Below are 15,252 nucleotides of genomic sequence, written 5' to 3'. Positions count from 1 at the left end.
TTTCCCTCACAACTAATCCTGCGTCCAGTTTGCATCTCCCACAGCATATATGTTCCCTGCATTCCCTCCCCTACTCCTTTACAGTGCCAGTGCACTCCACGCCCGCCGAGGTGAACTCCAGAACGGAGCTCCGATGGCAGCCAGCACTCGGCGAACTGATCGCGAGCGTCAGCTTCCCGCCCGGCGGCGGCGCGCGGGCTCTCACACACACACACGCGAGCGCGCGGCCGCACCACGTGACTCTGGCTCGGGCACGCTCCAGCTTGGCGGTTGGGATCCGATCGGTGTACGCACGCGTGGGGGAAGGAGGGAGTGAGTCCGTTGTTTCCGGTAGCGGGTGCCCGTATGTGAAGCGCCCCTGACCACCGCCAGCCACCCTCCCCCCGTTCCACACACACCTCCTCAACCCCCGCCTCTCCCTCTCCCCAAAACCCCCGCCATTGGCCGCGGCGGAAATGGTGGATGGAGCGAGAGAGCGGCCGCACACCATACAGCAGCACCCGACGAGAACGTTAGTGGAGGGCCGCCGACTCCGGCTCCCGACACATTCCCCGGCGGCGGCGGCGGCAGGTCGCGGACTCTCTACATGGCGGCCCAGCAGCAGCGCGGCACCGAGGTTTACTGCGACGCTAGCGAGGACTGTAACCATGTCGCTGTCAAGATCGGGAGGCAGCGGGAGGTACAGCAGCAGCATGCGGCGACGGCGGACGCCCCCGCCCCTCAGCACCAAGGCCCCGGGCCCACCAAGTATAGCATTTCGTCCAGCTGCAGTTCGGGCGAGTCGGTGAGGCGGGCGGCTCGTAGCCCCCGCCGCCGCCGCAAGTTCCCGCAGCTCTTCGAGCGGGCGTCGGGCAAGTGGTGGGACCCCGCCTTCGACTCCCGCAAGCTGGAGGACGCGTGTCTGGAGCGCTGCTTCCCGCAGACCCAGCGCCGCTTCAGGTACGCGCTGCTCTACCTCATGGTGGCCGCGCTGCTCTGGGCCATCTACTTCGGCTGCGTGGTGAAGGAGTCGGCCCGCGGCCTGGCCGCCGCTTTCCTGGCCCCCACCCTGCTCTTCATGTCGTGCTGCGCCGGTTTGCTGGCGGTCACCTTCAGCGGCCTGTACTCCCGCCACTATGTCCGCATCTCTCTGCTCTTCACACTACTGGTCTTCGCCCTGTCGCTGGCCACCCGCTTCCAAGGCGGAGGCTTGGAGGGCAGCGGCTGCGGCTGGAACGAGAGCCGGACCCCGGCTCCCTGTTGGACGCACCTGTCGCCGGTGGGGAGTTTCTCGATATCTGTAGAGGTGTTACTGCTGCTTTACACCGTCATGCCACTGCCCCTATACCTCTGTTTTCTCTTCGGCGTCTCCTACTCGCTGCTCTTCGAACTGTTGGGTTATTACCTAAGCAGTGCTGAGTGGTGGCGGGGCCCGGGCTCCCAACCCCTGGTGCTCGAGGCCCTGGCTAAATTCTTCCTACACGCCTGTGTGCACGCCGTGGGCATCCACCTGTTCACCATGTCGCAGGTGCGCTCTCGCACCACCTTCCTCAAGGTGGGCCAGTCCATCATGCACGGCAAGGACCTGGAAGTGGAGAAGGCCTTGAAGGAGCGCATGATCCACTCGGTAATGCCCAGGATGGTGGCCGACGAGCTGATGAAGCAAGGTGACGACGAGAGCGAGAACTCCTTCAAACGCTACTCGACATCCAGCCCCAAGAGCAAGAAGAAGAAGACATCAATCCAAAGGGCGCACCTCATCTTCAGACCCTTCACCATGCAGAAAATGGAACCAGTCAGTATACTCTTCGCCGACATTGTGGGCTTCACGAAGATGAGCGCCAATAAGTCGGCCCACCTGCTTGTCGGCCTTCTCAATGACCTCTTCGGACGCTTCGACCGCCTCTGCGAAGGCACGGGATGCGAGAAGATTAGCACCTTGGGGGACTGCTACTACTGCGTTGCCGGCTGCCCAGAGCCCCGCACCGACCACGCGTACTATTGCATTGAGATGGGATTGGGGATGATTCAGGCCATCGAACAATTTTGCCAAGAGAAAAAAGAGATGGTCAACATGAGAGTCGGGGTGCACACTGGCACTGTTCTCTGTGGCATTTTAGGAATGAAACGTTTTAAGTTTGACGTTTGGTCCAACGACGTGAACTTGGCCAACTTGATGGAACAACTTGGGGTAGCCGGAAAGGTCCACCTTTCTGAGGTCACTGCCAAGTACTTAGATGAACGTTACCAGAAAGAGGATGGAAAAGTGATGGAAAGGGTTGGCACACAAAGTGTGGTTGCGGACCAGCTGAAAGGTAATTGCCTGATTTATATTCTGTTCTGTTTTATAAAGTACTCAATAGAGTGTTACCCTACTAGGTCAGTAACCTTTGGTTGGTGGAAATGAATTAATCTTTATAGAGAGGATCGAAGGTTTTATTGACAGTTGATAAGTTTGTAAGCTAAAATATTTAATTTTCTTATTAGCAGTCCAGTGATAAATATGTTTGTTGTTTTTGAAAAAGTAATTACCCCAGAGAATTTATAGCAAAAATTAATTTCTCATGTCTGCAGAATGTATATGCAAATTATGATGGAAATCCAACTTCAATTAATACTCAAGGTCTCATCCAAAAGGGCAAATCAGTTAATATATTATGCTCTCAGATTTCTGAATGAATAATTCAATTTTTTTGATCTTTTTGCATTATTTAATTTTAAATATATATTTCTTATTGTAATTTAGTTTACCTATTATATATTGCAATGTACTTTCGCCACCAAACAACAAATTGCACAATGCATTCCAGCAATATTAAACCTGATGGAAGCAACACTCAAAATGCTGAAGGATCTTGGCAGGCCAGGCAGTATCTTTGGAGAAAAGTATAGTCAACGTTTTGGGCTGTGTGTGTGTTGCTTGGATTTCCAGCATCTGCAGATTTTCTCTTGTTTGTGATTAAACCTGACGGGGCTAGGCTGATTAATAGTTCTTTGCTGTGGTGCTCTTTGACCCTAAGAGACGGGATTCTTCCCCTGTCAACTATCCTTTATCTCCAGTTTTTCATTGGGGGAACTGAAGATGGTTTTCTCTTAATGTTTTGTGTATTAGTAATGAGGGTGGGTGTATTTTAGGACAAGGTACTAGTGCAGAAGAGAAATATTTGGTATCTTTGGCAATCCCCCCCCCCCCCACCTATATTAAATTGGTTGCAAGTTGTCAAGTTTGTTTAGGGAGCCATATTTAATTTGAGATGGATTGACAATGTGAGCGCTAAGTCAGCAGTGTAAGTAGGGGTTAAGCAGTGTGAACTGTTTTGTATCCAGGAAATAATCATTTTAGCTTGGAACCTTTAGTGGGATCCCAGAAGAAACATCACTTAGAGTAAATCTGCTTCTTGGAAAAGTACAGAGTATTTTTGTAATCCTATGTCATAGTTCATACTGGAACGTCTAATGTTTAGGTCAGGAAAAATTAAAATTTTACTACTTAATGTGAGAAACTAATTCTGAAGAAATTGTAAACAAGCACTTTAGATGATTCACTATAAAAAATATTCAGTTATTTGCCAGCCATTATTGAAAAATTAAACTTGACTTGCATCTGTTATGAAATATAAGAAATAGTGAAACATAGCACAAGACTCTGAATCTTCAATTTTGATTTTTTGTCAATATTTCTAGGATTTTTTTTTTACAAAGTATGAATATTATGCAGTATTACTTACGTGTCAAAAATATACAATTCTTGAGAAAGGAACATTTCCAACACATTCTACAAAAGATTATCTCTTACCCAGTGTGTTATCTCTAGTTAAAACCAACCATCATGTTAACCTTGTGGACTGAATGAGAAAAACGTAGAAAATCAGTTATTGCATGCAAGGTTTTAGTTGGGTACCTGACCACTTTTTGGTGACTAATTCTGTACTCAATAACAGACGTAAAAGCTGTCTTTTTAAGTTCAGGCAAGGTTGATTTCTTTCCTTGGGTAAATGCAGCCAGTGGTGTGCAACAAAGATCAGTGCTGGGCCATGTATATTAATGCTTTGAGAATGTAGGTGGCATTATTAGCAAGTTTGAAAATGACATCAAAGTTGGTATACTGGACATTAATGAAGGTTGTCTAAAGTTAGAAAGGGAATGGGCAAGTGAATGACAATTGGAATTGAACTCAGACAAGTATGCAAAGTGATGCATTTGGGAAGATAAAACAGGGGAGAACATAATGAATGACAGTCCTAAGGATTGTTGAACAGAGGAGACGTGTACATGGTTCTGTGACTCTGGCAATGTAGACAAGGTGGCGAGGAAGGCAAATGACATTCTTGCCTTCGTTGGCTAAGGCATTGAAATATATGTTATGATGTCATAGTTAGACTTGCACCAAATGTTGTTTAGGCAACATTTAGAGTATTGTGTACATTTCTACTTCTTACAGTATAGGAAGGATTTGATTAAGTATGAGAGGATGCAGAAATCATTTACCTGTCACCTCGCTGTGTTATCTGGAGAACTTGTATAGGATGGGTCTATTTTTCTTGGATTGATGAGGCTGACAGGTGACGTACAGGTATGAAAATGGGAAGACATAGATAGAGTAAATAACCAGTGTCTGTTTCCCATGGTAGGGGTGTTGAAAACTAGAGGGTATTGGTTTAAAATGAGAGGAAGAAGGTTTAAAGGAGTTCGAACAAGTAAATTTTTCACAGTGAGTAGTTGGTATCTGGAATGAGCTGGCAGGAGAAGTGGGGAACTCAGTAACAACATTTAAAAGGCATCTAGACAGGCACTGGAATGAGCTAGGCGTGGAGGAATACAGAATTAACGCAGGCATTAATATTGGAGGGCCTGATGGTTGGCAAGATGAAGTGAGCTGATGGGTTCTTTGCTCTGCATCTCTGATTAGTACTGTTGCTGTTATTCTAAGTTTTTGGTGTCTTTTGTACTATTTATTATTGCAAAATAAATGTCATGATTCATGTGTGTGATTCTGAATCCACTGGAGGCCCAGAGGCAGTCTATCCTGGGATTGGATAGACTGTGTGAGTGAGTGGCAGGGAGGGACAGGACTTGTTTTGCTGCTGTTGTTTTGTTCCTGTTGATGTTTGTGTTGTTCTGTGGACAAGGTGCACATGCTGTGTTGGCACCGGAATGTGTGGCAACACTTGCAGGCTATCCACAGCACATCCTCAGATTATATTGTTTGTCAACACCATCGGCGTATTTCACTGTATGATTCAGTGTACATGTGACAAATAATTGAATCTGATTCTGAGCCCCACCATAGCTCATGGAAGTTAAAACCAGGCCATCTACTTAGCTATGTTTGCACCTGTAATCCTTTTGATAAAGCTCATTCTAATCTTTATGTAAATAATCTTAAAAAAGAATTGCTGAGTTGTTGGATAGCTTCCAATGATCAACTCCAGTTTTGATGTTTAAGAAAATGTATTTTTGATTCGCTTATTTTGATTCTGTAATTCATGTTCTGAAGCAATATTGTGGATAATGAGCTTGTTTTTGGAGTTACTTTTGAATGGAATTTAACTTGATGTAAATGAAACCCAAGTTTCTTCCAAACCACCTACATTAAATTTTCATTGTTGCCAATAGGACATTAACTTGTTGCTGGAGACAGTTTTGTTTTATCGGCCAAAAAAATGCAGGTGTTCAAAATCCCAACTTTAAAAATTGCCATTAGATAGCTCCTGTGGATAGAGATGCAGTTAATGATGCATGTTAATAACCTCCTATCAGATGAATATGTTAACTTAATTTCTGGCCATAGTAATGGTGTAATATCCATTGTGACCCTGCATATTAATTTTTCTTTTGAAATGTTCAAGAATATAATGGTTAGGAGTGGGGAATTGTTCTGTGTCAAGTGGGAGTCTGTGTCCATTCAGTAAAATCATGGCTGAATTGATAATTTGCTTAATCGCTTTCCTCCCAGTTCCCATAATCCTTGACTTTTCTACAGCCCAAAATGACCAGCTCACCTTGTTTAAGTAGTGATAAGTTCAAAAGCAAAAATAACAGTATAATAGCTTTTTAAAAAAAATGTTCAAGGGTTCAGTGTAGCCCCCCTCATACCAGACGGTGATGCAGCCAGTTAAAATGCTCTCCATGGTATATCTGTAGAAATTTGTGAGTGTTTTTGGTGACATACTAACTCTCCTCAACCTCATAATAAAATATAGCTGCTGTCTTGCCTTTATAATTGCATCGATATATAGGGACTAGGTTAGATTCTTGGAGATCTTGACACCCAGGGTGTGGACCCACTGCATTTTGCCTATCGCCACAATGGGTCTACAACAGGTGCAACGTCAGTGGCTCTTCATGCAGCCTTGGATCACTGGGACAGTACAAACACCTATGTCAGCATGCTGTTCATTGACTGTAGCTCAGTGTTTAACACCACCATTCCTACAGCCCTGATCGATAAACTACAGAACCTGGGGATCTACCTCCCTCTGCAATTGGATCCTCAACTTCCTAACCAGAAGACCTCAATCTGTGTGAATTGGTAGTAATATCTCCTTCTTGCTAATGATCAACTCTTGGCACACCTCAGGGTTCCCCAGCCCACTGCCCTTCTCCCTCTATACCCATGACTGTGACTAGGCATAGTTCAAATGCCATCTATAAATTTGCTGATGATACAATCATTGTTGGCAGTATCTCAGATGGAAACGAGAGGGCATAAAGCAGAGAGATGTATCACTAGTTGAGTGGTGTCACAGTAACAACCTTCCACTTGACGTCAGTAAGACCAAAGAGCTGATTGTGGACTTCAGAAAGGGTAGGATGAGGGAACACAAACCAATCCTCAGAGGGATCAGAAGTGGAGAGAGTGAGCAATTTCAAGTTCCTGGGTGTCAAGATCCGAGGATCTAGCCTGGTCCCGACGTATCGATGCAGTTATAAAGAAGGCAAAACAGTGGCTGTATTTCATTAAGAGTTTGAGGAGATTTGCTTTGTCACTGAAACTACTTGAAAACTTCTACAGATGTACTGTGGAATAGTATTCTGACTGTCTGGTATGGGGGTGGGGGGGTTGACTGCACAAGATTGAAAGAAACTACAGAAACTTGTAAAGTTAGTCAGCTTGATCATAGATATTAGTCTCCACAGTATCCAAGACATCTTCAAGGAGTGGTGTCTCAGAAAGGAGACGTCAATTATTAAGGATCCCCATCACTCAGGGCATGCCTTCTTATTGTTACCCTCAGGAAGGAGGCACAGAAGCATGAGCGTGTACACTCAGTTATTCAGGAACAGCTTTTTCCCCTCTGTCATTGAGCTGTTGAGCACCACCTCACTTTAAAAAAAAATTGTTATTTATGTTTTTGCACAAGTTTTTAATTTAACTTATCAACACCTCCACCCAATAATCCACCCCTTCACACCCCCAATCACCACTACTTTATCATTTAAGCTATCTTATGTATTTATAAGTGCAGTGTTTTTGTTTTCTCATTGTTTTTTTTCTACTGTGTCAGATCCGGAGTAACAATTATTTTGTTCTCCTTTACATGTGTGTACTGGAAATGACATTAAACAATCTTGAATCAAGTGGAGACTAAGCAGAAATATTTGTTTCGAGGCAGTAATACTGTGGATAATTCCAGTTGAGCTTCTAAATATTTCTGGAATGCTGTGGCAAGTAGCAGCAAAGTTATTGATTTCAAATGCTGGAAATGTATGGTTTAGAGTTTCTGACACTGATTTTATTTAGAGTCCTATTGTATAGGTTACCGGTACTAATTGTAGGGAACATGATGGACTTGTCTTTTTGGTTTGAAAAGAAATTAAATCCTACTTCTGTCCTACTCCCAGCATTATCATATTGATATCCTAATAAACTATATTTTTCATTGCAAATGAGTCTAGATTTAAAATCCAAGTCAATTTATTTCTTAAGTACTTATGAAGCCCTTGTGATGGCTGATTTGGAAATTGGAGCATAAGGAATCACTAATAGTTATGCGTTGAGGTGCAATCAAAATATTGTGTTCTCACTTCTGTGCAACTGGTATAACAAGCTCAACAATTGTTCTTATGAACCTTAGGATAAGATAATATAGTCTACGACAAGTTAGCCTATAGTGTTTGAACATGTATTCATTTTGTATAAAGACATTTCAAATTGTCCAAGGTTGGCTTTGAAGTGAGTTATCAGGTGAAAGTAGAGAGGCCATCATAAATGTGGCAATTAGCTGGATACATTTGTACTACTTATAAGTTTACTTTTTGTAAGCATTTTCTGATGTGCAAACTGCATTAAATGTCTTAATGCCAGGAAATTGAAATAAATTGAAAACTAGCATCTTTTTGATTACGTTGCAAGTGACCTCATTTACTTAGATCTTTATTGAAAGTTACTATTTGCTGCCTTTAACTTTCCGTGTGATGCGTTCCAGATCATAACAGTTTGCTACAATAGTTAGTAACAATGTTCTCATCTCCCCTGTAGTTTTTCTGGTTGGCTTTAAATAAGCTAGTGTAACCTCCAGTGGAAAATTTCCTCCTTTAATATTTCAACAACTTTTTTTGTCTTCTTTCAAACCTTTAAAAAATGACTCCAGTTTTTTTTAGTCTCTCATATGTGTCATTCAACACTTACCTTTGAAATTAAAGTTAAAAGTAAATTTATTATCAAAGTACATATACGTCACCATATAACAGATTTACTTTCCTGCGGACATTCACAGTGAGTAAATGAAACAATAGAATCAATGAAAGACCACTCTAACTAATATGCAAATGACAACATATACAGATACAAAAAGAGAAAAAAAACTAATATCGAGAGCATGAGATGAAGAGTCTTTGAAAGCAAGTCCATAGGTTTTTTTGGAACAGTTCAGTGATGGGGCAAGTGAATTTGAGTGAAGTTATCTCCTCTGGTTCAAGAAACCTGATGTCTGAGTAATAACTGTTCCTGACCCTGGTGGTGTGGGTTCTGAGCTCTTGAACCTCCTTCCTGATGGCAGCAGCAAGAGAGCATGGCCTGGGTGGTGGGAATCCTTGATGATGGATGCTGCTTTCTTGCTGCAGTGCTCTGTGTAGATGTGATAAATGATGGGCCATATCTGCTACTTTTTGTAGGCTTTTCCCTATAAGGATATTGGTGTTTCCATACCAGGTTGTGATGCAGCCAGTCAATATGCCTCCACCACACATCTATAGAAGTTTGTCAAAGTTTTAGATGATATGCCGAATCTAGGCAAACTTCTAAGGAAGTAGAAGCACTGCTGTACTCTCTTCGTAATGGCACTTGCGTGCTGGATTCAGGACAGGTCCTCTAAAATGATAACACTGAGAAATTTAAAGTTGTTGACCCTCTCCACCTCTGATCCCCTGATGAGAACTGGCTCACTGATTTCGTTTCCTCCTTCTGAAGTCAATAATCAGCTCTTTAGTCTTCTGATGTTGAATGAGAGATGGGATGTGGATAGGTAGCCATCAAACAGTAACATCTGGCAATATTCCTGAAGGCGCTTGGGTCTCTTTTCTGTTGGCATGAGAAACTAAGAGGTGACATAATAGATTATGAAGGATTTTAACAGTAGTATAGAGAGAATACTCTGTGGGGAAGACCATACTGTAAGTACATGACAATCATCAAGAAATCCATTAAGTAGTTCAAAAGAAACTTTATCTTCTGAAAGCAGTGAGAATGTGTACGTTGTACCACCAGCAGTAATAGATATTAATATTGACACACTACATTAAAGGCAGGCACACGAGACAGAAGGGAACAAGGATTTAGACAAGTAAAAAATAAGAAAAGACTTAAACATCAGCAACAGCTAATTAGACTGAATGAACTATTCTTGTGCCATTTATCCTATATTATCCTGTGTAAGATGTTCTTTCTTCCCTTTTAAAGATTCCAAATTTTGAAAGGTTCAAAATATAAAAAATGAAGGACTAATATAGGAATATTTTACAAACGTGTTATTATTTCCTTAAATGGATCTTTTATGTCTTTGCTTTAGTGCCCAGATGTGACGCAGGATTCTAAAATTTAACCCAATGTAAGAACCCAGTGTTTATTTACCCAATGATAATAGTCTCAGGGAAACTTCCAGTAATGTGCCTGTGAAACTTCTGTCAGGCGCGTTAAATGTGCTATTGCAAAAACCATCTGGCTGCTCTTTCTGAGCTGATGAGACTGCACATAACTAGGACCTGTAGTACTTCATCTATCTGGTTCCTGGAGTAGTTCTTCATGGTGTCATTACAAGTGTTAATTGTGCAGAGGATAAAGAAGAGTTGACCTTTACAATCCCATTTACTGTGGACGGAATTGCGAGTAAAGTCCTCGATCAGTGGAGTCTGGATTAAGTAGCTTGTTTGTCAGAATTCCAATATTGCTGCTTTTAATCCTCAGCCAGCTAGTGTTTATGGTCTAAGAATTATTCTTTGAAGACAGATTTTAATAGGGTGTGAATATTGCGCTGTGATTTGACATTTCACAGTGCAGTTGTGGATTATGAATTAATTGCCTGTTCTATATGATTGTGATGATATGAAGTATTTTTGTTTTCTTTCTATAATAATTGTTCAAGTTATTTAAGGACTACATCCAGAGCACTTGACCTTTTGGAGTAATTTTTAATATATTAACCTTTTTTAGAAAGGATGATATGTAAGTTCTGGTAATCCAGGAACCTGGAACAATCCACAATTTCTGATAGCCCAGTTTGAGGATTAAAATTCAGTTTGAGTTTGGGAATTAAAGAAAAATCTCTACTTGTCAATTTTGAAACAGTCAAATTCACTGATGTTCTTTTTGGTAAATGAACCAGTATGGGTCTGGCTTGTATGGAATTCCACCTTGGCAAATGGAGTTAGGATACTCGTCTCCTATAACATGATTTAATACCAGAATTCACTGAATGGTTTGAACATCCACTGCATTCCTGGACCCATGCCAGTGTAGTTTATTCAAACTGTTAATTCCTTTGGTGAAATAAAGATAAGTCATTGTTGATTATAGCAGAGCAAAGGTATATGGGTGATAACATTTTTATAACCATATAACATATAACAATTACAGCACAGAAACAGGCCATCTTGGCCCTTCTAGTCTGTGCCAACTAAGTTCTAAGTGAATCCTCCCTGTCTGGCTGTATCCCTTTCGTTTACTGTAGCATGTAGGATGATATGGCCAAATATGCCAAAGGATGCTCAAGACTAAGAAGGATAAGCAGTAGAGAGCCCACTAATAATTTTGAGCTGGAATAAAATTAGCAAGTTACTTTCTGGTCATTCCGAGTGTTTCACATGCTCCCGATGGGTGTGGTAATTACCAGCAGTTTCCTCTGAAGACAGATGTTTAGTGCAAATCTGAGAAGGTACAGAGCACATTTGACTTGATATGAGCTTGTAATGCTATTTGATATGTTTATTGATGCTTTTTAAAAAAATATAATGTCATGTAATTTCAGATTAATATGGGAGCAACACTATCAAACAACACATTAGCATATTTCTTTCTTATCCTTTGTGTTATAGTCCTGTTTGTGAAGTATTTGAAGTAACAATGCTGCTTTTGGATACAGTGGAATTGCTGATGAAGAGTTTTCCCAGCATCAAGAGCAAAGGGGGGGGGGGGGGGGAGGCATGATTGGCTGCGTCATGGGAGTAATAATGCTACTGGTAGAATTTAAAATTGCAAATTGCATTCTCTCATGTTTTTCCGGCATGAGCTGTTTGGGTCCTTGTGGTTTTCCCATGGCTGGATGTGGTTATGCAATAGCAATGAAGCATGAACTTTGAATTTTAGAGCTCTGTATATGGTTGTTTGAGTTTGGAGGGGTTTGCCCCTAAAATTGTAAATACACTGCTCATAAACTCTTCCTGTAATAGAACAGTTACATAGCAAGTAATAACTTTCAGTTCAAAATGATGCCACTGATTCTCATTATATAACTTTATTTGAATGTATATTATTAAAAGGGAAAGAGCAATAAGTTTTCTGTATAATGCTGAGGCTGTATCTACATCTGTGTTTGTATGTTTAGTATAGGATCAGCATTAATTTCAAAATTTGCTGTCATTTTTAATGTACAATTGGAAAATAGATATTTTCAGTCAGGTTCTTGTGCTTAATTTCACGCACTGTTAACTGATATAGAACATAGAACAATAGAGCACTGTACCGACCCACAATGTTATGCCGACCTATATAAAACTCTATGATCAATCTAACCCTTCCTTCTACACAGTCCATAACCTTCCATTTTTTTAAATCCATGTGCCTATCTTAGAGTCTCTTAAATGTCCCTATTGCATCTGTCTCTACCATCACCCTGGCAATGCAAATTAGGCACCTACCACACTGTTTACTAAATAAAAACTACCTCTGACAGCTCGCCTGGACTTTCTTCCAGTCACCTTAAAAGCATGTTCTATGGTATTTGCCTGAGGAAAAGGAGCTTGCTGTCCACTCTATCTATGCCTCTCATAATCTTATACACTTCTATTAAGTAGCCTTTCATCCTCCACTCCAAAGAGAAAAGCCCTAGCTCGCTCAACCTTTTGTCATAAGACATATTCTCTAAGTAAGGCAGCATCTTGATAAATCTCAGCATCTTCTAAAGCTTCCACATCCTAACTATAATGAGGGGACCAGAAACAATTACTCAAGTATGGTCTGAGCAAAGTTTTATAGAGCTGCACCATTTCCTTGAACTCAATCCTTTGACGAATGAAGGCTAACACACCATACACCTTCTTAGCAACCCTTTCAACTTGCATTTCAACTTTGAAGGATCTATGGGTGTGGATGTCAAGATCACTCTGTTTCTCCATGCTGCTAAGAATCCTGCCCTTAACCTTGTACTCTGCATTCAAGTTTGAACTTCCAAAGTGTGCCTGTACAGTTTTCCAGATTGAACTCCATCTGCCATTTCTCTGCCCTCCATTTTGTTTATGTTCCATTGACAACTTTCTGCATTTTCTACAATGCCACCAACCTTTGAGTCATCTGCAAACTTAGTAACCTACCCTTCCACTTCCTCAACCAAGTCATTTCTCAAAGTCATAAACAGTAGGATTCCCAGAACAGATCCCTGCAAAACTCCACTGATCATTGATCTCCAGGCAGAATACACACCATCTGCTACCATCCTCTGCATTCTTGGGTAAGCCATTTCTAAATCCCTGCAGTCAAGTTTCCATGGATTCCATGCTTCATGACTTTCTGGATAAGCCTACCATGGGAAATCTTGTCAGACATCTTAACTAAAATCCATATACACCATATCCACTACTGGATAGACATTGTCTACATGAATTTTATCATGAGGTAGAATAGTCCAGAAGAGTAGAACTTTTGGATGTAGAACAAACCAGCAAATTGAATACAAAATTGACTTAGTGGCAGAAGGCAGAGAGTGGTGGTGGATGAGAGTTTTCCAGCTTGGAGGCTTTTGACCAGCATGTGCTGCAAGAATCAGTGAGTCCTCTGATTTGGATGAGAATGTAGGTGGCATGATTATCAAGTTTGTAGATGATACCAAAATTGGTGGTCTAGTGGACAGTGAAGAAGATTGCCCAAGGTTACAATGGGATATATAAATATCAACTGGGGAGAGGGGGCTGGGTAATGACAGATGGAATTTAACCAAGACAAGTATGTGAAGTGGTGAATTTTGAGAAGGTAAAACAGGGTTTTGGGGAATATTGTTGAATGGAGACCCCTTGTTCGTCATATATGTTAGTGATATGGATGAAATAGTTGATAGTTGCAGATAACACCAAAATTGGTGTTGCAGTGAAGGGAGTTATTTAAAATTACATTGGGATCTGGATCAACTGGGGAAGTGGACCAAAGAATGGCGTATGGAACTTGAACAAGTGTGACATGTGACACTTTGGTAAGTTAAGCCCGAGTAGGAATTACACAATAAATGGCAGGACGCTGGATGTAGTTGCAGAACGGACCTAGGGTTACAAGTGACAGATGGAATACGGTGTTGGGAAGTATGTGGTTGTGCACTTTGGTAGAAGTGAAAGAGCTGACTATTTTCTAAATGGAGAAAGAAAAAAAAGAAAAAATCTAGGGTGCAAAGGGATTTGAGAGCCCTTGTATAGGATTCCCTAAAGGTTAATTTGCAGTTTGTCTGTGGTGAAGAAGGCAAATGTGATGTTAACATTCATTTTAAGAGGACTAGAATATTAAAGCAGGGATGTGATGTTGAGACTTTATAAAGCACTGGTGAGGCCTCACTTGGGAGTATTGTGTGCAGTTTTGGGCCCTTTATCTTTGGATGTGCTGAAACTGGAGAGGGTTGAAAAGAGGTTCACAAAAATGATTCTAGGATTAAACAGCTTGTCATTTGAAGAGTGTTTGGCTCTGGGCCTGTATTCATTGGAATTTAGAAGAACTGAGGTGACCCAATTGAAACCTATCGAATGGTGAAAGGTCTTGATAGAGTGGATGTGGTGAGAATGTTTTCTATGATGGGGGAGTCTAAGACCAGAGGACACAGCCTCAGAATAAGGACTGTGTCCTTGAAGAGGAATTTCTTTAGCCAGGGAGTGATTGGTTGCCACAGGGAGCTGTTGAGACCAAGTCTTTATACTTAAGACAGAGGTTGATGGATTCTTGATTGGTCAGGACTTGGATGGATACGGGAAGAAGGCAGGAGATTGGGGCGGAGAGGAAAAATGGATCAGCCATAATGAAATGGCTGAATACACTTAATGGGCCAAATGGACTAACTTTGCTTTTATATCTTGTGGTCTAAGTACATAATTCCCTAAAAGTAGTGATACAGATTAATGGTGGTGAAGGAGTTTGGCATGTTTGCCTTCATTGGTTAGGGAATTGTGTATAAAAGTTGAGATTTCATTTACAAACATTCAAGTTGTAGGGAAGTCTGCGGTTGGAGTATTGTATGGTGTCGGATTCTGGACCCTACAGAGGATGGTTAAAAACCTCTGAGGGGATCACCAAGCCCTCTCTTCCCTCCTCCCCCTTATTTGTGACTTGTATTAGGAGCATTGTATATGAAGGGCCCAAAGCATTGTTGAGGATCCCTACCACCCATCCCACAATTTCTTTGACCCACTACCGCCAGGAAGGAGGGACAGAAACATCAGGACTAGGACTGCCAGACTCAGTAATAACTTCTTTCCCCAGGCTGTGAGACTAATGAATACCCTGTACCACCGAGGTCTCGTAACTAGGGCAGCAAGCTGCATGCATTTTGAATATTTTATTAACTTTGTAGTAATATGTTGTTTTCT

General features: G+C 41.7%; 1 protein-coding gene across 1 annotated transcript in view; it reads left to right on the top strand.

Annotated features, from left to right (window-relative positions):
* The first annotated feature begins 294 nt into the window (after positions 1-294).
* adcy9 (adenylate cyclase 9) overlaps positions 295-15,252 on the top strand; it is a 129,441-nt gene continuing 114,483 nt past the window's right edge. Inside the window, exon 1 of the mRNA XM_073060087.1 lies at positions 295-2,294. Within this exon, the coding sequence (XP_072916188.1) occupies positions 587-2,294 (1,708 nt within the window). The 5' untranslated portion in view covers positions 295-586. The remainder of the gene's footprint in view (positions 2,295-15,252) is intronic.

This window comes from Hemitrygon akajei, chromosome 11, assembly GCF_048418815.1.
Source record: "Hemitrygon akajei chromosome 11, sHemAka1.3, whole genome shotgun sequence".
NCBI lineage: Eukaryota > Metazoa > Chordata > Chondrichthyes > Myliobatiformes > Dasyatidae > Hemitrygon > Hemitrygon akajei.
Note: the sequence above shows the minus strand (reverse complement) of the source record. Positions and strands in the feature narration are given on the sequence as shown.